Source organism: Pyrus communis, chromosome 1 (genome assembly GCF_041283825.1).
Source record: "Pyrus communis isolate YQ-2024b chromosome 1, ASM4128382v1, whole genome shotgun sequence".
NCBI classification, from domain to species: Eukaryota; Viridiplantae; Streptophyta; class Magnoliopsida; order Rosales; family Rosaceae; genus Pyrus; species Pyrus communis.
The window spans coordinates 9,975,324-9,990,888 of NC_142565.1; the positions used below are offsets into that span (position 1 = coordinate 9,975,324).

At 36.9% G+C, this 15,565-nt stretch overlaps 2 protein-coding genes and 1 pseudogene across 3 annotated transcripts; 1 reads left to right on the top strand and 2 right to left on the bottom strand.

Annotated features, from left to right (window-relative positions):
* Nucleotides 1-2,069: 2,069 nt before the first annotated feature.
* Nucleotides 2,070-6,045, top strand: LOC137720186 (E3 ubiquitin-protein ligase SINAT5). 2 transcript variants are annotated; one of them, XM_068459203.2, is made up of 4 exons: nt 2,070-2,572; nt 3,641-4,027; nt 4,488-4,818; nt 5,337-6,045. In XM_068459203.2, exons 1-4 carry the CDS (start codon nt 2,372-2,374, stop codon nt 5,375-5,377), a joined length of 960 nt encoding a protein of 319 aa, XP_068315304.2. In that variant the 5' UTR covers nt 2,070-2,371; the 3' UTR covers nt 5,378-6,045. The 2 variants fall into 2 exon arrangements, with proteins under 2 accessions (XP_068315304.2, XP_068315305.2); XM_068459204.2 differs by having other exon boundaries at nt 2,132-2,572; nt 4,488-4,851.
* A 997-nt stretch (nt 6,046-7,042) lies between these two features.
* Nucleotides 7,043-8,371, bottom strand: LOC137719777 (aspartic proteinase CDR1-like). Its single transcript, XM_068458799.2, has one exon. The coding sequence runs from the start codon at nt 8,369-8,371 to the stop codon at nt 7,043-7,045; it is 1,329 nt and encodes a 442-aa protein (XP_068314900.2).
* Nucleotides 8,372-14,933: 6,562 nt separating this feature from the next.
* Nucleotides 14,934-15,565, bottom strand: LOC148699115 (lachrymatory-factor synthase-like; annotated as a pseudogene).

Here is a 15,565-nt window from a genome sequence, read left to right on the forward strand (position 1 = left end):
GTGGTTTGTTCTTGATAGCAATGACTTATATAGCACAGGTATACCGCCGATGTCACATGCCAATAATATAACAACATGTGGTTAGTTTTTCTTCACGTGTTATTGTGTCATTGACACGAGAGGTTACCATGACAGCCCGTGTCATACAAGTTGCTCTCGAAGAAGAGGAATTGCAGCTTCCCGTGCCTGCTGCTGCATATGATAGACAATAACAGCTAATACAAAAATGTGTAAAATGTGGCTTGTTCCTGTTTGGTTAGGCTGTCTACAGACAAGAATCAATGAATCATAACCAAATAGAATATTCGGCTTCACCTACTTTTTGGGTGGTTACTTGTCATGGCACAAACAAAACTGCAAATAAAATGGCAGTAACGTTGAGGTCAAGTCATCTTTTACGCCATTGTCAATTTATCTAATTTTGATAAACATCGTGTATTTGTCTTTTCCTGTGACAACAAACATGTTGAGCGGTTTTCACTTCATCAAATAATTTGAAATGTTATGCTATTTCATTGTAAATTGAACCGTTAAATTAAATGAAATCGTGTATGATGGTAAGATTTATAGCCTAACAACAGACATATTGAGCGGTTTGGAAAAAAAAAAAAAAAAAAAAATCTTCTGACTGAATAATTTCAGCTCGATAATAAGTTTGATTTGATAACTTCATTTATGAGATAAAAATGGCTTAGAAGCTTTTGATGACTATGAATTTAGATACTTTCAAGTCACCTTTGCAGGAGTAAGTCCTAATTTATGCAATAATGTGAAAGTATCCATGGTTTAAAGTAGGATCCAATTCAACCTGGAACTGTTGGATATAAGTTTATAACATGTTTGTGTTGTAAACACCATTGGGCATTGAAGAAGTAATTCCTTTGTTCATGTTGGATATGCGAAAGTTTTGTCGTCGGAGAATCAGAGATCACTAAAGTCGGTTGCTAAGCCAATGGCGTTGCCGATTGCTTTACTCGGTATGCTCTTCATAATCGTCCTTAAGCCAATGATGTTGTCCACTGCTTTGTTCGTTATGCTTTTCACATTGGCAATTCTTGTTTTTGGTTCCAAGAACCTTTCAATTTTAGTTTTGAACACTTGTTTGAGGATTGTAATAGCTAATTGGTTGGCATGTTTGGCTATTATTTTGGTGTTGTGTTGTATCTTTGTCAATAAAACTCTACTGATTCATTAGAAAATTGTGAAAATTCCACATTCCGTATTCAACAAATTATCACTTTAGAAGCCAAAATCAGCTCATGCTTCCAAATTAATCACAAAATAATATGTCAGCAAAACCGCCATCATAAAATCTGGCAATTTTTATTTCTATCACGCTCTTTTCAAATTTTGACGTCAAATCGAATGAATTAAAGAAGGTTAATAACAAAAAATTAATACGAGTGTGTACAAAGTAAAATGAATGTGAAATAACACTTTCCAAAATCTATATATAAAAAATGTCATCATAAATTTATATAAAGTTGTGCCTTAATGAATCTATATATTAAATTTTCTTTAATAAATAATACAAACAAGTATGCAAGTTTTATATGGATAAAATGAGACCCACACTTTAAAAATTCAAAAAAATAGATCACAATAATACGCACCACATACATCAGATGGGCATCCCATTGGAAAGAGATCTTCTCTGGATCTCTCTCTCCAAAACTCAGAAATCAAGTGATCCGAACTTTTTAAAATTTGATTCGATGACTAAAAATAGAGAAATTAGTAAAAACTTTTAAAAGCTATAATAATTTTTAGCAATTGAATTAAATTTTTAAAGGTCCAGACCACTTGATTCCTGAGTTTTAGAAGTAGAGATCCGGATGGGATCTCCTTCCGCATCCTATTATCTCCCCCTGGTCTTTTGCTACTTACCAAAACCCATTAATTCCACAGTAACAACAGCTAATTACCAATTACCAAATACCAAATCAGAATTGTTTAAATAAGCTCCCTAAATTAACCTTCCCTTTTATTAATCCCCCACTATTCTATTAACCTACCAATCAAAACCCTTAACTGAATCTTTAACGGGCACTTGACACCCGTCTGATCTTAATCAGACGGCTGATATCATCTGGACGGTGACCCATCTCTTTCTCTCTCTATCTGTAAACCAACGATGAACAAGCACCCCTTTTACGAAAAAGCAAAATAAAATTTTGGGTTTCATCGCACAATGCATTCCAAAATTTTCCTTTTTTTCCCCTCCAATTTTCTATTCGTTTTTGTATAATTGTGAATTGGGGAATCTACCCATCAGTCAAAGAATCGAAAGATTTCATCTTTTTCCCCAAATTTTTGTTTTTTAAATTTTGGGTTTCAAAATTTTGGGTGTGGGGTTTGTTTCCATTGAAGAATGGAATCAGACATCATTGAAAGTCTTGCGTCTTTGGATTTGATTGACGATGATGAGATCCATGGCCGTCCGATTCATCAGTTTGTTTCAGTTCCGAAGGCGCACAGCAACACCGGCAATAACATTCCCGGCACCACCAGCGTCCACGAGCTTCTTGAATGCCCTGTTTGCACCAATTCAATGTACCCTCCAATCCATCAGGTTCGCCCCTTCTTGCAATTTCCTCAATTGGGTTCCTTTGTTCTTTTCGTTTTTGAAGATTTTGACTTTTTTGGGTTAATGCTAGGAATGATGATTTATTGAATTGATTATTTTTTTTGTGGGATTTAATTTTATGTGGTGTTTGTGTTTCTGGGTTTTGTTTGGTAGGTTTATTGAATTTATTATTAGAAGGTGAAATATACTTATCAGTTTCTGAATTTTGTTTTAAAAATCAATCCTTGTTAATTAGGATTCTTTTACTTATTTATCCTTGTTAAACAACAATCAACAACAGTTCTAGTTTTGCTTGTAACAGGATTTGAAATTTGCTTCACTTGTAACAATCTACAACAATCTAGAATAACTTGAAGATTTTGAAACTTGCTTCACTTGTAAGTGCTTTTCTGTAGTTCCGAGTAACAGGAATACCAAAGCACAGAATCAGATTTCGTTCTAAATATTGTGTTTACGTGATAGTTCCTGGGGTTGGTGAATTTTGCGTCAAGGATCATATTAGTTTGAAAGGGATTAATAACAAATAAGAGCTTTCGAAGTTCACAGATACCTGGGGTTGGTGAATGTGCTATTGTGGACGTATTTGGCACTTATTTTGAAAGCAATTTATCACTTATTTTGTAAAGTGAAGCCGGTTAACAGGTGGGAGGGTGGTAACACTACCACCAATTGATAGAGATGTTTTGTGTGCCTTATCTGCGTAAAGGTATTGTGCTTGAAATTGGGTGCACCGAGTTCAGACTATTTATTCAATCCATTCAGTGCTGCTTAGGACGGAAGTTTTATCAGCTGTTTTGTTAGAGTGTGTGGCTGTATAAAATTACTCCGCCTCTCTTACATACTCTTACATCATACTCTGGAAAATGGAGTTGTATACCTTACAATATGCTTATTATGCTTATTGAAATCAAGGGATGCTCATTGACTTGCTATCCTTAGATTTATTTGGGATGGCTAAGCATGGGGATTCTATTGATAATATGTAGCTGCTTGTAAAATTCATCTAGGATTGGTTGACCTTTATGGCTTATAAATCCAAACTTGTTTCTGCAGTGTCACAATGGGCATACCCTTTGTTCCACCTGTAAAGCAAGGGTGCATAATCGGTGCCCGACTTGTAGACAGGAGCTTGGTGACATAAGGTGTCTAGCACTGGAGAAGGTTGCTGAATCGCTTGAACTGCCCTGCAAGTATTGCTCTCTTGGGTGCTCAGAGATATTTCCCTATTATAGTAAACTGAAACATGAGGCTGTCTGTAACTTCAGACCATACAACTGTCCATATGCTGGATCAGACTGCTCAGCTGTTGGGGATATTCCATTCCTTGTTTCTCATCTCCGGGATGATCACAAGGTGGACATGCATTCCGGATGCACTTTTAATCATCGTTATGTAAAGTCTAATCCTCGTGAAGTAGAAAATGCCACGTGGATGTTAACTGTAAGTACATACGTGTTTCCTCCTCTTTGTATAAAACTGGTGACTGAATGAAAATTGCTTGGTTCACTCACACTATAAATTAGTGGGCATTGCATAAATCAAGAAACCATCACTTTAACTATGGGGGCAATAGGTGAAGTTAATACTGGAATTGGATCATTAGCCATTGAAAATAAGACTTTGTTTGGTTTAACTTTCCCAATTAGAATATAAATACTTAGTTGAGTAGTTTAACTATCCCAATTAAAAATGCATGATTTAGTTGATTGGTTTAACTTTCCCAGTTTTTTTTTTTGGTTAAAATTCAACTTTCCCAGTTAATATGGGACTATAGGAATCATGGGACCTTTGATAGCAATACGTAAGACTAGATCAACTGTGACTATATAGCAGACTGAAGATGTATGCTTTGGTTTTTTTATGGTAGCGAAGTAACTGTCTTATTTTTCATCCTTGATAGGTCTTCCACTGTTTTGGTCAGTACTTCTGTCTACATTTTGAAGCCTTCCAGCTTGGTATGGCCCCCGTTTACATGGCATTTCTCCGGTTCATGGGGGATGAAACAGAAGCTCGTAACTACAGCTACAGCTTGGAGGTTGGTGGAAATGGCCGAAAGCTGATTTGGGAGGGCAACCCAAGAAGCATAAGGGATAGCCACAAGAAGGTTAGAGACAGCCATGATGGCCTCATAATACAACGCAACATGGCACTTTTCTTCTCAGGCGGGGATAGGAAAGAGCTGAAGCTGCGGGTCACAGGACGGATATGGAAGGAACAGCAGAACCCAGAAGGTGGGACCTGCATACCTCTCTGTAGTTAGCCTGGTTGGATATCTCTTTCCCTCATCTGTGTGTTAAACATTATCTTAATGTTATTAGTGAATTTAGATTTTAAGGATTCTTTTATTGGATTATAACGTTTCAATGCTGGAGGCTTCGTACTTAGTCTGTTAAGCTTCCGGTTATCCTCTTAAAAGCTGAAATACAAAACTTTTGTCTTTGATGGAATTTTGGTTACAGTTTGATATTAGGATTAGATTAAAAATTTATGACAACCGTCTATAATCTCTGAAAAACCAATTGAACTTTGCTCAATGGCATTATAGTCAAAGCATGGCTCACGCCGTTGTTGTTTAACTGGAGTGATAAGGAAGTGGGTGAGACAGACAGGTATATCCTAGGGTAAAGCTTGTTAGGGTAAAAAAGAAGGGAAAATTATGATGATTAGAGCCTTGACAGATTTCACTTTAGTTCCTAAGTTTGAAACAATCCACTGTATCCCCTAGGCTTATAATTCTTTTACATTTCAGGGGCGAAGGTTTGTGAAGTAATGCGTACGATTGCGGTTTAGACAGATTGATAAAGAAGTTGGTGAGACAGCTGGAGCTTGGGGTTTCAGTTTATTTACTTGGTAGTGTTGAAGTATGTATCAATGTCAAATATATAAAAACCATAAGCTTTTTCATCCTATGATATACAAGTACTCAACAGGGAAATCACTCCTTTACTTGTCTTGGAATTACTTTACTTTATTTGATGTACCAAGCTCAACGTTGAATCAAATGAAACCTAAACAAGTAGATCGGTGAGGAGCCGTCGTTTCATCCATCGTGTTTGCTGTGAGTCGGGGGCAAAACCGGAGATTAGATAGGCAATCTTTAAGTCTCTCCAGCCCTCAGCCGGATCAGAAACAAAGGACCACTCGCTCTTGCATCCTTTGGTGGTTGCCATTGCGGTCGTTGATGGCTCATGATCATCTGATGATGCTACTGTACAGTAATGGACCGGATGGGGTTCGCCGGGAACTCTATTCCGAGAGTGTTTTCCTTGCCATTTTGATGACTGTTTCTTTTTCCATGAGAGGTTGAGGGAAACAAGAAAAAGGAACTTGAAATGTCTGTACGTCTCTGTGAGGTTTGAATTTGTATCTTTTTGCTGGAGCACATTAGGCTCATTACCTCATAGAACTGAAATGTAAACAGATCACAAACATTTCAAATTAGGTCACAACTTTCATGATATTCGGACTCAAGTCATTTTTAAATTTCGATTTGTGATAACACCAAAGGCTCACATTTCTCTTTTGCTTGTAAGTGAGAGATTTTAAGTTCAATTCTACATGATGACGAGTATGATACCAAATTGTGAACTCCAATTATATGTCATACCTCAATTCCCACCCCCAATATAATTGTATTGAAAAAAGGGTCAACGTTCAAATAGCATATAGAAGAGTCTGCTCCATCTTCTTTGCCATTGATTGGAGAGGAGCCAACATATGATACAAGGTCTTCAAATCTCCATCCTTCAATTGGATCACAAACAAACGACCACCCGATCTTGCAGCAACGGTTGTTGGGATCATCGGAGTCGTCAATGGGCAGTACTTACATGGTTCCAACATATCAATCTGTGATCGGCAGATGATGATGTTGTTGGTGCGAAGGCAGATGATGATCTAGTACGCACCAGAGTTTCTACAACGGAAAGATATTATTGTTAATATATTGTTAAACCAAAATTAAAAGCACAATAGATAGCGAGGGACATGAAGCCTTACCCTAACACAATAAAAATGGATGAGCGGAAAAAATTATGGCCTCGTGTCAAACCAACAACGAAACTCAAATCTGAAAAGGAGAAATACATTAAGACAACTCCTATAAGAAGCAGAGGTTTTGAAGCCCTAAAAGGTTACGATCGTTTTATTGAACCATACCGTAGAAATATGATGTCTTTAATGTAGAAAGTGTGTTCTTTGTAGGGTCTAAAATTGATCTTTTTCCAGCATACTAAGTACATTACCAATCACAATTGCTGGAAAAAGAGAAAAAAAAAAAAAAAAAATTTCAGTACCAACCGCAAAATATTTTTCAGTCCCAAAAAAGGAAACAACAAAGGAATTCTTGATTCTTCAGCCCTAATATATGGTACAGGGATGATGATCATACCGATGGAAGTTTTTGCACCACATTTTAGACCACATCACTAATTATTTATACCATGCACACTTTAGTTAGGTATCCCGACAGTCATCAGTGTCCTTAAAAGTTACGATGTTATTCTGAAAGTCGATCCCGACGTTCACATTCTCAAGCTGGTTTATTCCCAACACAGAAAGGCCATGATAATCTGGTTTTATAGTCATGCAGTTATCTTCATTCCAAACATTATTCGGATCCAATGTATAATCAAACCCTAGTCGGCGATCATCTCTGAAATGGAACTCTATATCAGGTGCTATGTTCATATGAAAGCCATCATCCGAATCATAACACAGCAGGAACTCCGAATGGGGATTTATCTTGTGTTTGTAATTCGGTAGCGCATTTATCACCGCGCTCTGGACTGCGTAATAAGCTTCCGATGCAAGGTGAGTATATGTTGTTCCTGTATCTATGATGATGCCTCCTCTTCCCTCTGGCCTCCATCTGAACACATCCTCCGAAATGTTGAGCCTAGTACCTTCAACGCTAATACCTTCTACCCCTATATGGTACCAACCGTATCGACCAGGAAATAATGGGGTCTGATTACCCTCATGGATCACTGCCTTTGAACCGAATTTCACATTGCTACGGTTACCTCGATTAAAAGGCGAAATGCAAAACGAAAAACGAGTCCGTTCTCTAATTAATTGCGCAACAAGTGAACTTGGTTCTCTACCTGCACCAACAACTCCTGGCGGATTTTCATCCGGATCCGTATCTGAATTCTTCAGACCACACCCGAAAGTCATATCAGGGATTGTTTCACCTTCGAGCATGAATGTTTCTTTGGAAGCGACTCCTTCGGAAGACCCTCCATCTTCATAAGCCGTAATGTAAGTACATGAACCATCCTCACTTGGGCAACCGTTATCTGGGACTAGGCCACACTCCACACGGTCATCGTCACACATCAGCTTTCGGTAGGAGGATGATTTTCCAGGTTCAAAGATTGGTATGCTTTGATTGTAACATTTTTTGCAGGGATTACACTGCATCCAAATTAAGGTGCTAGCAGTGTCAAAGTATCCATATGTGTCGATTGGAGGGGTTCCAATTTTGTACCTCATTACGTAGACTCCATTATCGTAATCAATGCGGGCAGTAGCGTTACTTACTGCTGCTGGTGACATTCGCCTCGTGAGGTAATTTTGTCTGGCTATGCTTCTGCGACGAGCTGCTTCTTTGCGTTGAGCACGAGTGAGACTAGGGTTGTATAGCGGAGATTCAGGCGAGTCGCGATGAATGAGACGTGTCTCGAAACCTCGGAGTGGTGTTTTAGGAGAGGACATGCAGAGGGGGATGGTGATGGCTATTGAAATTAATGCAATGAAGGAGAGTACAAATGATGAGGCCATGGAGGGCGAGAGTCAAATTCTCAGCTTGCTATTGAAACTAAATGTTCTTGCACTAAAACTATAAACTTTTGCAGATTCTACCTACAGTTTACGCATGAACAATTGGATGTGTACTAACGGATCAAAATGATTAAAGATTTATAGTAGGGTGAATTTAAATGTAAATTGTAATGACTACGAAAGAGAAAATACGTGCATGGATCATGTGGTAAGTGACTCTGCATCGACAATAGTGTTTTTTTTTTTTTCTTTCTGTTTTTGCTGGAATGTACAAAAGTACAAGATAGTCCCTTTTTATCAGTACGTGTTTAGATATGAGGGCAGGTTCGTGGTACTAGATTTTAGACACAAGTTTTAAGTCATTAGATTTATACACTTTTAATGGTTAAAATACAATTTAATTTTTCAATTTAAATTTTCTTTACTAAATACTTATACATTAGGAAGATGATCCTTAATTTAGATTTTAATTATAAAAAATGTTATTCTTACCACATTTTTCATACCACATTTGTATTACTTTCTAATAGATATGAGATCCATATATAGACTGTTTTTAGGATACTAGAAGATCTTATATTATTTGCAAGGAAATAAATCTTATCTAGTTTACTATAAATAAAGGCCCTCACTTTCTCCCTTCAGTAAAATAGACCACAACAGTTCACTATTTGTGGGAGTGAACAATCGTATTAAAAAAAAACTACACATTTATAATTTTTTAATAAGAAAATAATTTACTTGTACTTTTTATATAATTTTTGTGACGTTAATTAAGCATTTATTATTACATACATTAGGCATTTTTTGTCGTTATTATATATTAGGCAATGAATTTATAACATTAATATTTTTTTTATCTTTTTTATGTAAAACAATTCATTCTTCCTTTCAATCCATGGAATTAATTGTGTACATCAACCATTCAAATAGGGGTATTTTAGGCATTCAAAAAATTAAAATATGTCAAGTTCAACATAATTGATGAATTTGCTAAGTTTCACGGGCTGAAATCATATCTTTCATCAAAGTTTCTGGAACAATTTTGCGGTTGTGCAATGACTGAATTGCAATCCAGAAACAACGAAGGTGGTTTAACACGTTAATATTTTGTGATAACATAATCAGTAATTTATCAAAGATCGACTAATAAAATCCGAACAAAAACAAAAATTCCACTAATAAGATGCGAACAAATTCAAGGAGATTCCCCGCGTGAAAATGGCCCTCTGAAGTTTAGACTCTCCCCAATGATGGAGAGGTCATACCCCAACCAATTTATTAAAGGGAACTTTGATATAAATGATTTGGGCTAAGTTTATTTTAATAAAAAATCATACTATAATTTTATTTAATTAAAAAGATTTAAATTTTAATAAAAAATCTTTAAATTTTAATAAAAAGGACAAAAGAACTTAAATTTTAATGAAAAAGATATAATTTTAATATTAAAAAAAGAAAAATCTGACATGTGGATTCACGCATCCTCACATAAACTGTTTATGAAACTTTCTACACTGTTTATGAAACTTATTACACTGTTTATGAAACTTATTACACTGTTTATGAAACTTAAGACATTATTTTTAAAACTTATTACACTGTTTATGAAAAATTACAACATTATTTATGAAACTTACCATACTGTTTATGAAACTTAACGGTACTACACTGTTTATGAAACTTTAGGTACTACATTCTTCTCTCTCATCTTCTTGAATTTTCTTGGCACATTCTCACCTTCCAAACACATTTTCTTCTTCTAATTTTTTTTTTCAATACTCATCAAATTTTCTCTGTATCTCTTCAATTCCTTAACTTTCTACACCAATTACTTAATTTTCTTCTATTGTCTGCCCATGTGCAGCTTCCTCTTCTCCTTCACCTACAATCTTAACTTTCTACACCACGTGTTATTATGTAAGTGGTGGGAAATTTTATTTTTTAACACAAGAATCTCACCACTTGTATAGAGACGTGGTATATCACTCTGTGTCCCGGGCACATTGAAAAATCTCTCGTCATCTTGACTACTATTGGGAAACAACACCACAAAAATAAAATTAGGAAAATCTAATTCAATTTGAAGTCTTTCTATTATTCTAAGCAACAAAATAATAATAATAATAATAATAATAAGGGCTTAATGTTAGTTGACAATAGGGAGAAAACAGAGTGGAAATGGGAGGTGGAGTGGGATGTATATATGCGCGCCAGCGCATGTGGTGTTTTTTATATATTTTTTATTTTGTACCTTATTATTAGATAAAGTTAGTTGATGGTTTTTTTTATTTATTAAAATGTAAAAATTTGAAGTCATTTTTATTAATTTTTCCAAAAAAAAAAAAAAAAAAAAAACCTAAACTTGTCCATTGTCCTCAGTGTGAACAGTCTTTGGGAGTCTAGCATATCAAGTAATCCGGCGTTTTAAATAATCTTCATCGTTCAATTTCTTAGAAGTAATATTAAAATCAATCTTTACTATTTATTTGAAGCCGATACGAAGGTGCTCAAACCTCAGCACGACTCAGTTTCTCTAACTCAAACTTGGCTCGAATTATTTGGAGCAAATTTATAGTCTCTATAATTAAAGTCTATTAATCACAAAGTGAGAAAAAAGAGGACCTAAATTCACTGTATTGTAAATATAATTGTAATTTTGGCATTACACGATCACATCAACATGCATAGACTGCTAGTCGGTGAAACGAAAATCGAATTGTAATTTTGGTAATTCAAATTGAAAAGGTAAGTTTCAAATTGGGAAGCAAAATCCAAAATCGAAATGGATCCTATCACATGCATAGACTGCTAGCTAGTAGGTGAAACCAAATGAAATGAATAATATGTATAGTGCTAGTAGGTGAAACCGAATGCAATTACTCTTATTTTTTAGTTATTTTTCCATTAAAAAGGACACCTCTTTGTGTATAAAATGGTTAAAAGTTAAGGACAACTAATTAAAATTAGAGACAATAATCGGTGAGATCGTCTCACTAGGACAATCCTCACACCAAGTGTGGTGGAACCGCATGAGGTCGGAGTTGAACCATATTATTGTCGATGCAAATTTCCACTTGTTTTTTTGGGGGGGGGGGGGGGGGGTTCGGTCAACGGATCTCCGATGCCTAAGTTAGTTTTTCTGAGAGAGTAAAGTGTTTAGGGTTGCAAAAGCTCTGAAAATTTGGTAGAATATGAGGTATTTATAGGGATAGGGCTGGCCGTAGTATTTAATGGAGAGATATTATCTAAATATTCTCAAGATATTTCATAGGAAATAATATCTTGAGATAATGATGTAATTATCCTTAATTTATTTAAATTAGGATTACTTACTTGATTGGAGTCAATCTTCAAATGGGAATATATTAAAAATAGGATTTGGGTAATTAATCCTTATCTTTAATTCCTTGCCAAGGGCATGCGAGCTGTGGGTAGTCGTATTCAGCTGCTAAGACCTTCAGGGATGTGAGCTGCGCGTGAGAGCATCTGAGAAGCCTACCCATTTATTGAGAGCAATCTTGTCTTTCTTGAATAAAAGTTCACGTGTCACATCTAAATTTTTTTGATATTATTTTAGACTCCATAATTATTACTAGTTCATTGTGAGGCTTAAGCACTCCCTCACTCCTTTAGTGTAGATAATGTCGTTTGTTCAAAAAATAAATATGTAAGAGGTAGGGTTTATTCGAACTCGATCAAAAAACGAAATTATCAAATCACCATCACGCCATGCACATAATCGGCATGAAGCTAGTGCAAGCGAGTCCAACCCTAGAGCTAATTGTGATTGTGATATGGGGCACCACAAGGAATTAAACTGAGAACATTCTTAATTAGTTCATGAAAATGTCAATATTTACCGATAAAACAAATAGGAATACATAATTATTATTGGGAAGAGTTATCTACATATATAATTTTATCTTTCACATCTATCTAAATTTTTTATCATTGGATCAAACGCATTGAAAAAATCAATGGATAAAAATTAATAAGGGTGTGTGGAAGATAAAAAGGGATGTGTGAATAGCACTACCCTTACTATTATGATTATACACGCATTACCTAATTATGGCGACTAAGCAAAGAGGCCTTTCCACTCCCTTATAACCTAAAGTTGACATTGTTTGACGAGAGAAAACTTAAACTTGTCATTGTCCTAATGTAAACAGACTTGTCTTCGATAGTCCAGCCTATCACGTAGTCCGACTTTTTAAATAATCTTCACCGTTTGATTTCTTAGAATCAATCTTCACTATTTATTTCTCAAACTATTGAGCAGTCCCAAGCTATTGAAGAAAACTTGCAATGTTAACTTGTTTAGAAAATCTCCGAACTATTTTATGCTACTTGTGAATATCATACAAATAAAAATAAATAAATTGTGAGCAAAACGTTGCAATTGCAGTCAAATAGCTGGTGATTCTGCTTGACTGGGGCCACGGGCAAGGTGAAATTCCCCATAATCTCTCCGGACCAGAAAGAAGTAAATAATCGTGGCTTGCCACCAGTTGGGAACTCCCCCCACCTCTGGCGGCCTTTTTTTTTTTTTTTTTTTTGTAAAAAAAAGTATCAAATAAATTGCAATGGAGGAGTGCAAGATTCACTAAATCAAATCAGGCTTCAATTAGTCAATCAGTGGAGATTTGATCTCTGGAAAATCCAAAACTTGTAGATCAATTTTTACTCACCAGGTTGATGTGGCCCATAAAATGGCAAAGACACATCATTGAGAACAAGCCATTTATATAGAATTACCCCACTCTAATTATCACCGAGACCTTTTGGATTACAACCCCACACCTGACGAATTGAGCAGGTGGCCAAGTGGAGACAATATTGATTTTGTTGGAGTGGGCTCATGGCCCGTGTACCTGAAATTTAAGATAGCATCAGAGCCAGGGGATGGGCCCGTACATCCACGTGAACAAGTGGGTCCCCCTTGACCCCGTGCAAATGGGTGAGCCCCGACTTGGCTCCACGTAGGCCAAAATACGCCAGGTAGACGGGCCATGGGCCCATTCCAACAACACCGATATTGTCCCCACTTGCCCACCTGCTCAATCTGTCAGGTGTGGGGTTTTAATACAAAAGGCATCAGTGATAGTTAGAGTGGGGTGATTCTATATAAATGGCTTATTCTCAAGCCTTATAGCCGATGTAGGACAGAGGAATTCTAACATTCCCCCACACGTGAGACCCCATTTTATGGGTCACACGTGAAGTTCCACATATTGACAACCACATGGAGCCAAGTTGGGGCTCACCCGGTCCCGCGGGGCCAATGGGGACCCACCCATTCATGTGGCATCTCTTGGCCTACGTGAAGCCAAGTCGGGGCTCACCCATTCGAGCGGGGTCAAAGGGGACCCACCCGTTCACGTTGATGTACGGGCCCATCCCTTGGCTCTGATACCATCTTAAATTTCAGGTAGACGGACCATAGGCCCACTCTAACAACACCGATACTATCCCCACTTGACCACCTGCTCAATTCGTCAGGTGTGGGGTTTTAATACAAAAAGAATGCCACCAGACTGTAGTACTAAGTGACAACACATCATCTTTTTAATTATTTGGGATGCGCCCGTGTAGTACTAAGTTGCAACGCATCATCTTTTTAATTACTTGGGGTGCGCCCTTGAGAATATTTTTATGTCTATTGGTTTCACACGACAGTACATAATGTGTTTGGAATACAAACTCATAAGAAATTGTTTCTCTTTTGTAAGTAACTTTCTCTCGCTCTCTTTGGCAAGTGCTTGCGATATGCCTTGTTCAACAGTCGATCCGGGATATAAACATGGGTAACTTTTCGAATGAAAAGGTCTTAAAAGGGTTACAATTTCATTACACAAAAAGGACACTACAAGACTTATATTGGCCAAGACACATCTGTTGGTTTGGGGGCTGCATCCAGGGATAGAAAGTTGGTGGACCTAGAAATGATTGAGGGTCCAAACATTGGTGTCATATATGTGATGAGGACCTGTTTGGTTTGCGTTTGTTCGTTAATAAGGGCACTTGGGCAGCTAAAATACAAAATGTGCCCTGCTGTGTATGATATGGACGGTGAAACTGAATTCTCTATGAAGATGCGAAATACCAACGGCTAGATAGTAAGATCTCACGCACCTTTACTATAGCTTCGCAGTGACGACCGTAATCAAATGTGTAGGATAGGTGGGAGGTAGAGACGCGCAACAACCAATCATAAGGGACCACTCTTTCGTCTAAAGATGCTTAACTGATGCATCGATAATTTGCATAGGAGAAGGAGGTGGTTGGATGTGGACAAATTCAAGATAGAGCTTCTCAAGCATTTGTGCATCCTCGTAAGTTCCATGGGTAGGGAAGAAGCACAGTTACGGAATTACCCATAACTTTAGCTTAGATCATAAATATTTCATATTAGGTCACATTTATCATGATATTCGAACTTTAAACATTCTCAAATTTAGATTTGTAATATACAAAAGGCATGTAATTTATAGAATATTACTTACCATTACATGAAACACCTCTCCAATGTCTTGGGAGTTCAACAGAAAAACCCAAATTTCGATCTATTTATTTGCTGATATAAATAGTTGAAAATTTATTTAAATTTAACAACATTTTCTGAATAAAACGAAGACAAATAGTAACATGTTGAGTCAACGTTCAACGTTCACGCGGTAGATGAAAGAGCATGCTCTATCTTCTTTGCCATTGATTGGAGAATAGAGCCACAAAAAGATAGAAAGTCTTCAAATCTCCACCCTTCAATCGGATCACAAACAAATGACCAGTCGATCTTACAACTGGCACAATCGCGGTCATTGACAGACAGCACTTGCATGGTTCCAACATACGACTTGAATCCCATATTATTATCAACGATCTCATAGCTCAAGCACCGTTCGATCGGATCGATCGCTAGTAGCTTCTCTGTGACGCACTTGATGGATCTCTGATCATCGGCAGATAATGATGTTTTACCAAAGGCATCGGGATAGAGTGAAGCGTACCGGATCACACCAGGTTGGTCGGGGACTCCTACTTGATAACAAGTGTCAAGAATTGGGAACCATTTGTGGAAGTTGCAAAAATCTGCCAAGAGAGGCCAAACTTCATCTGCTGCGGGGCCTTGTAGCTCAACAGAGTTTTACCTTCCCATTTGGATTGTTGGATGTGTGTTTCTTCTTCCAT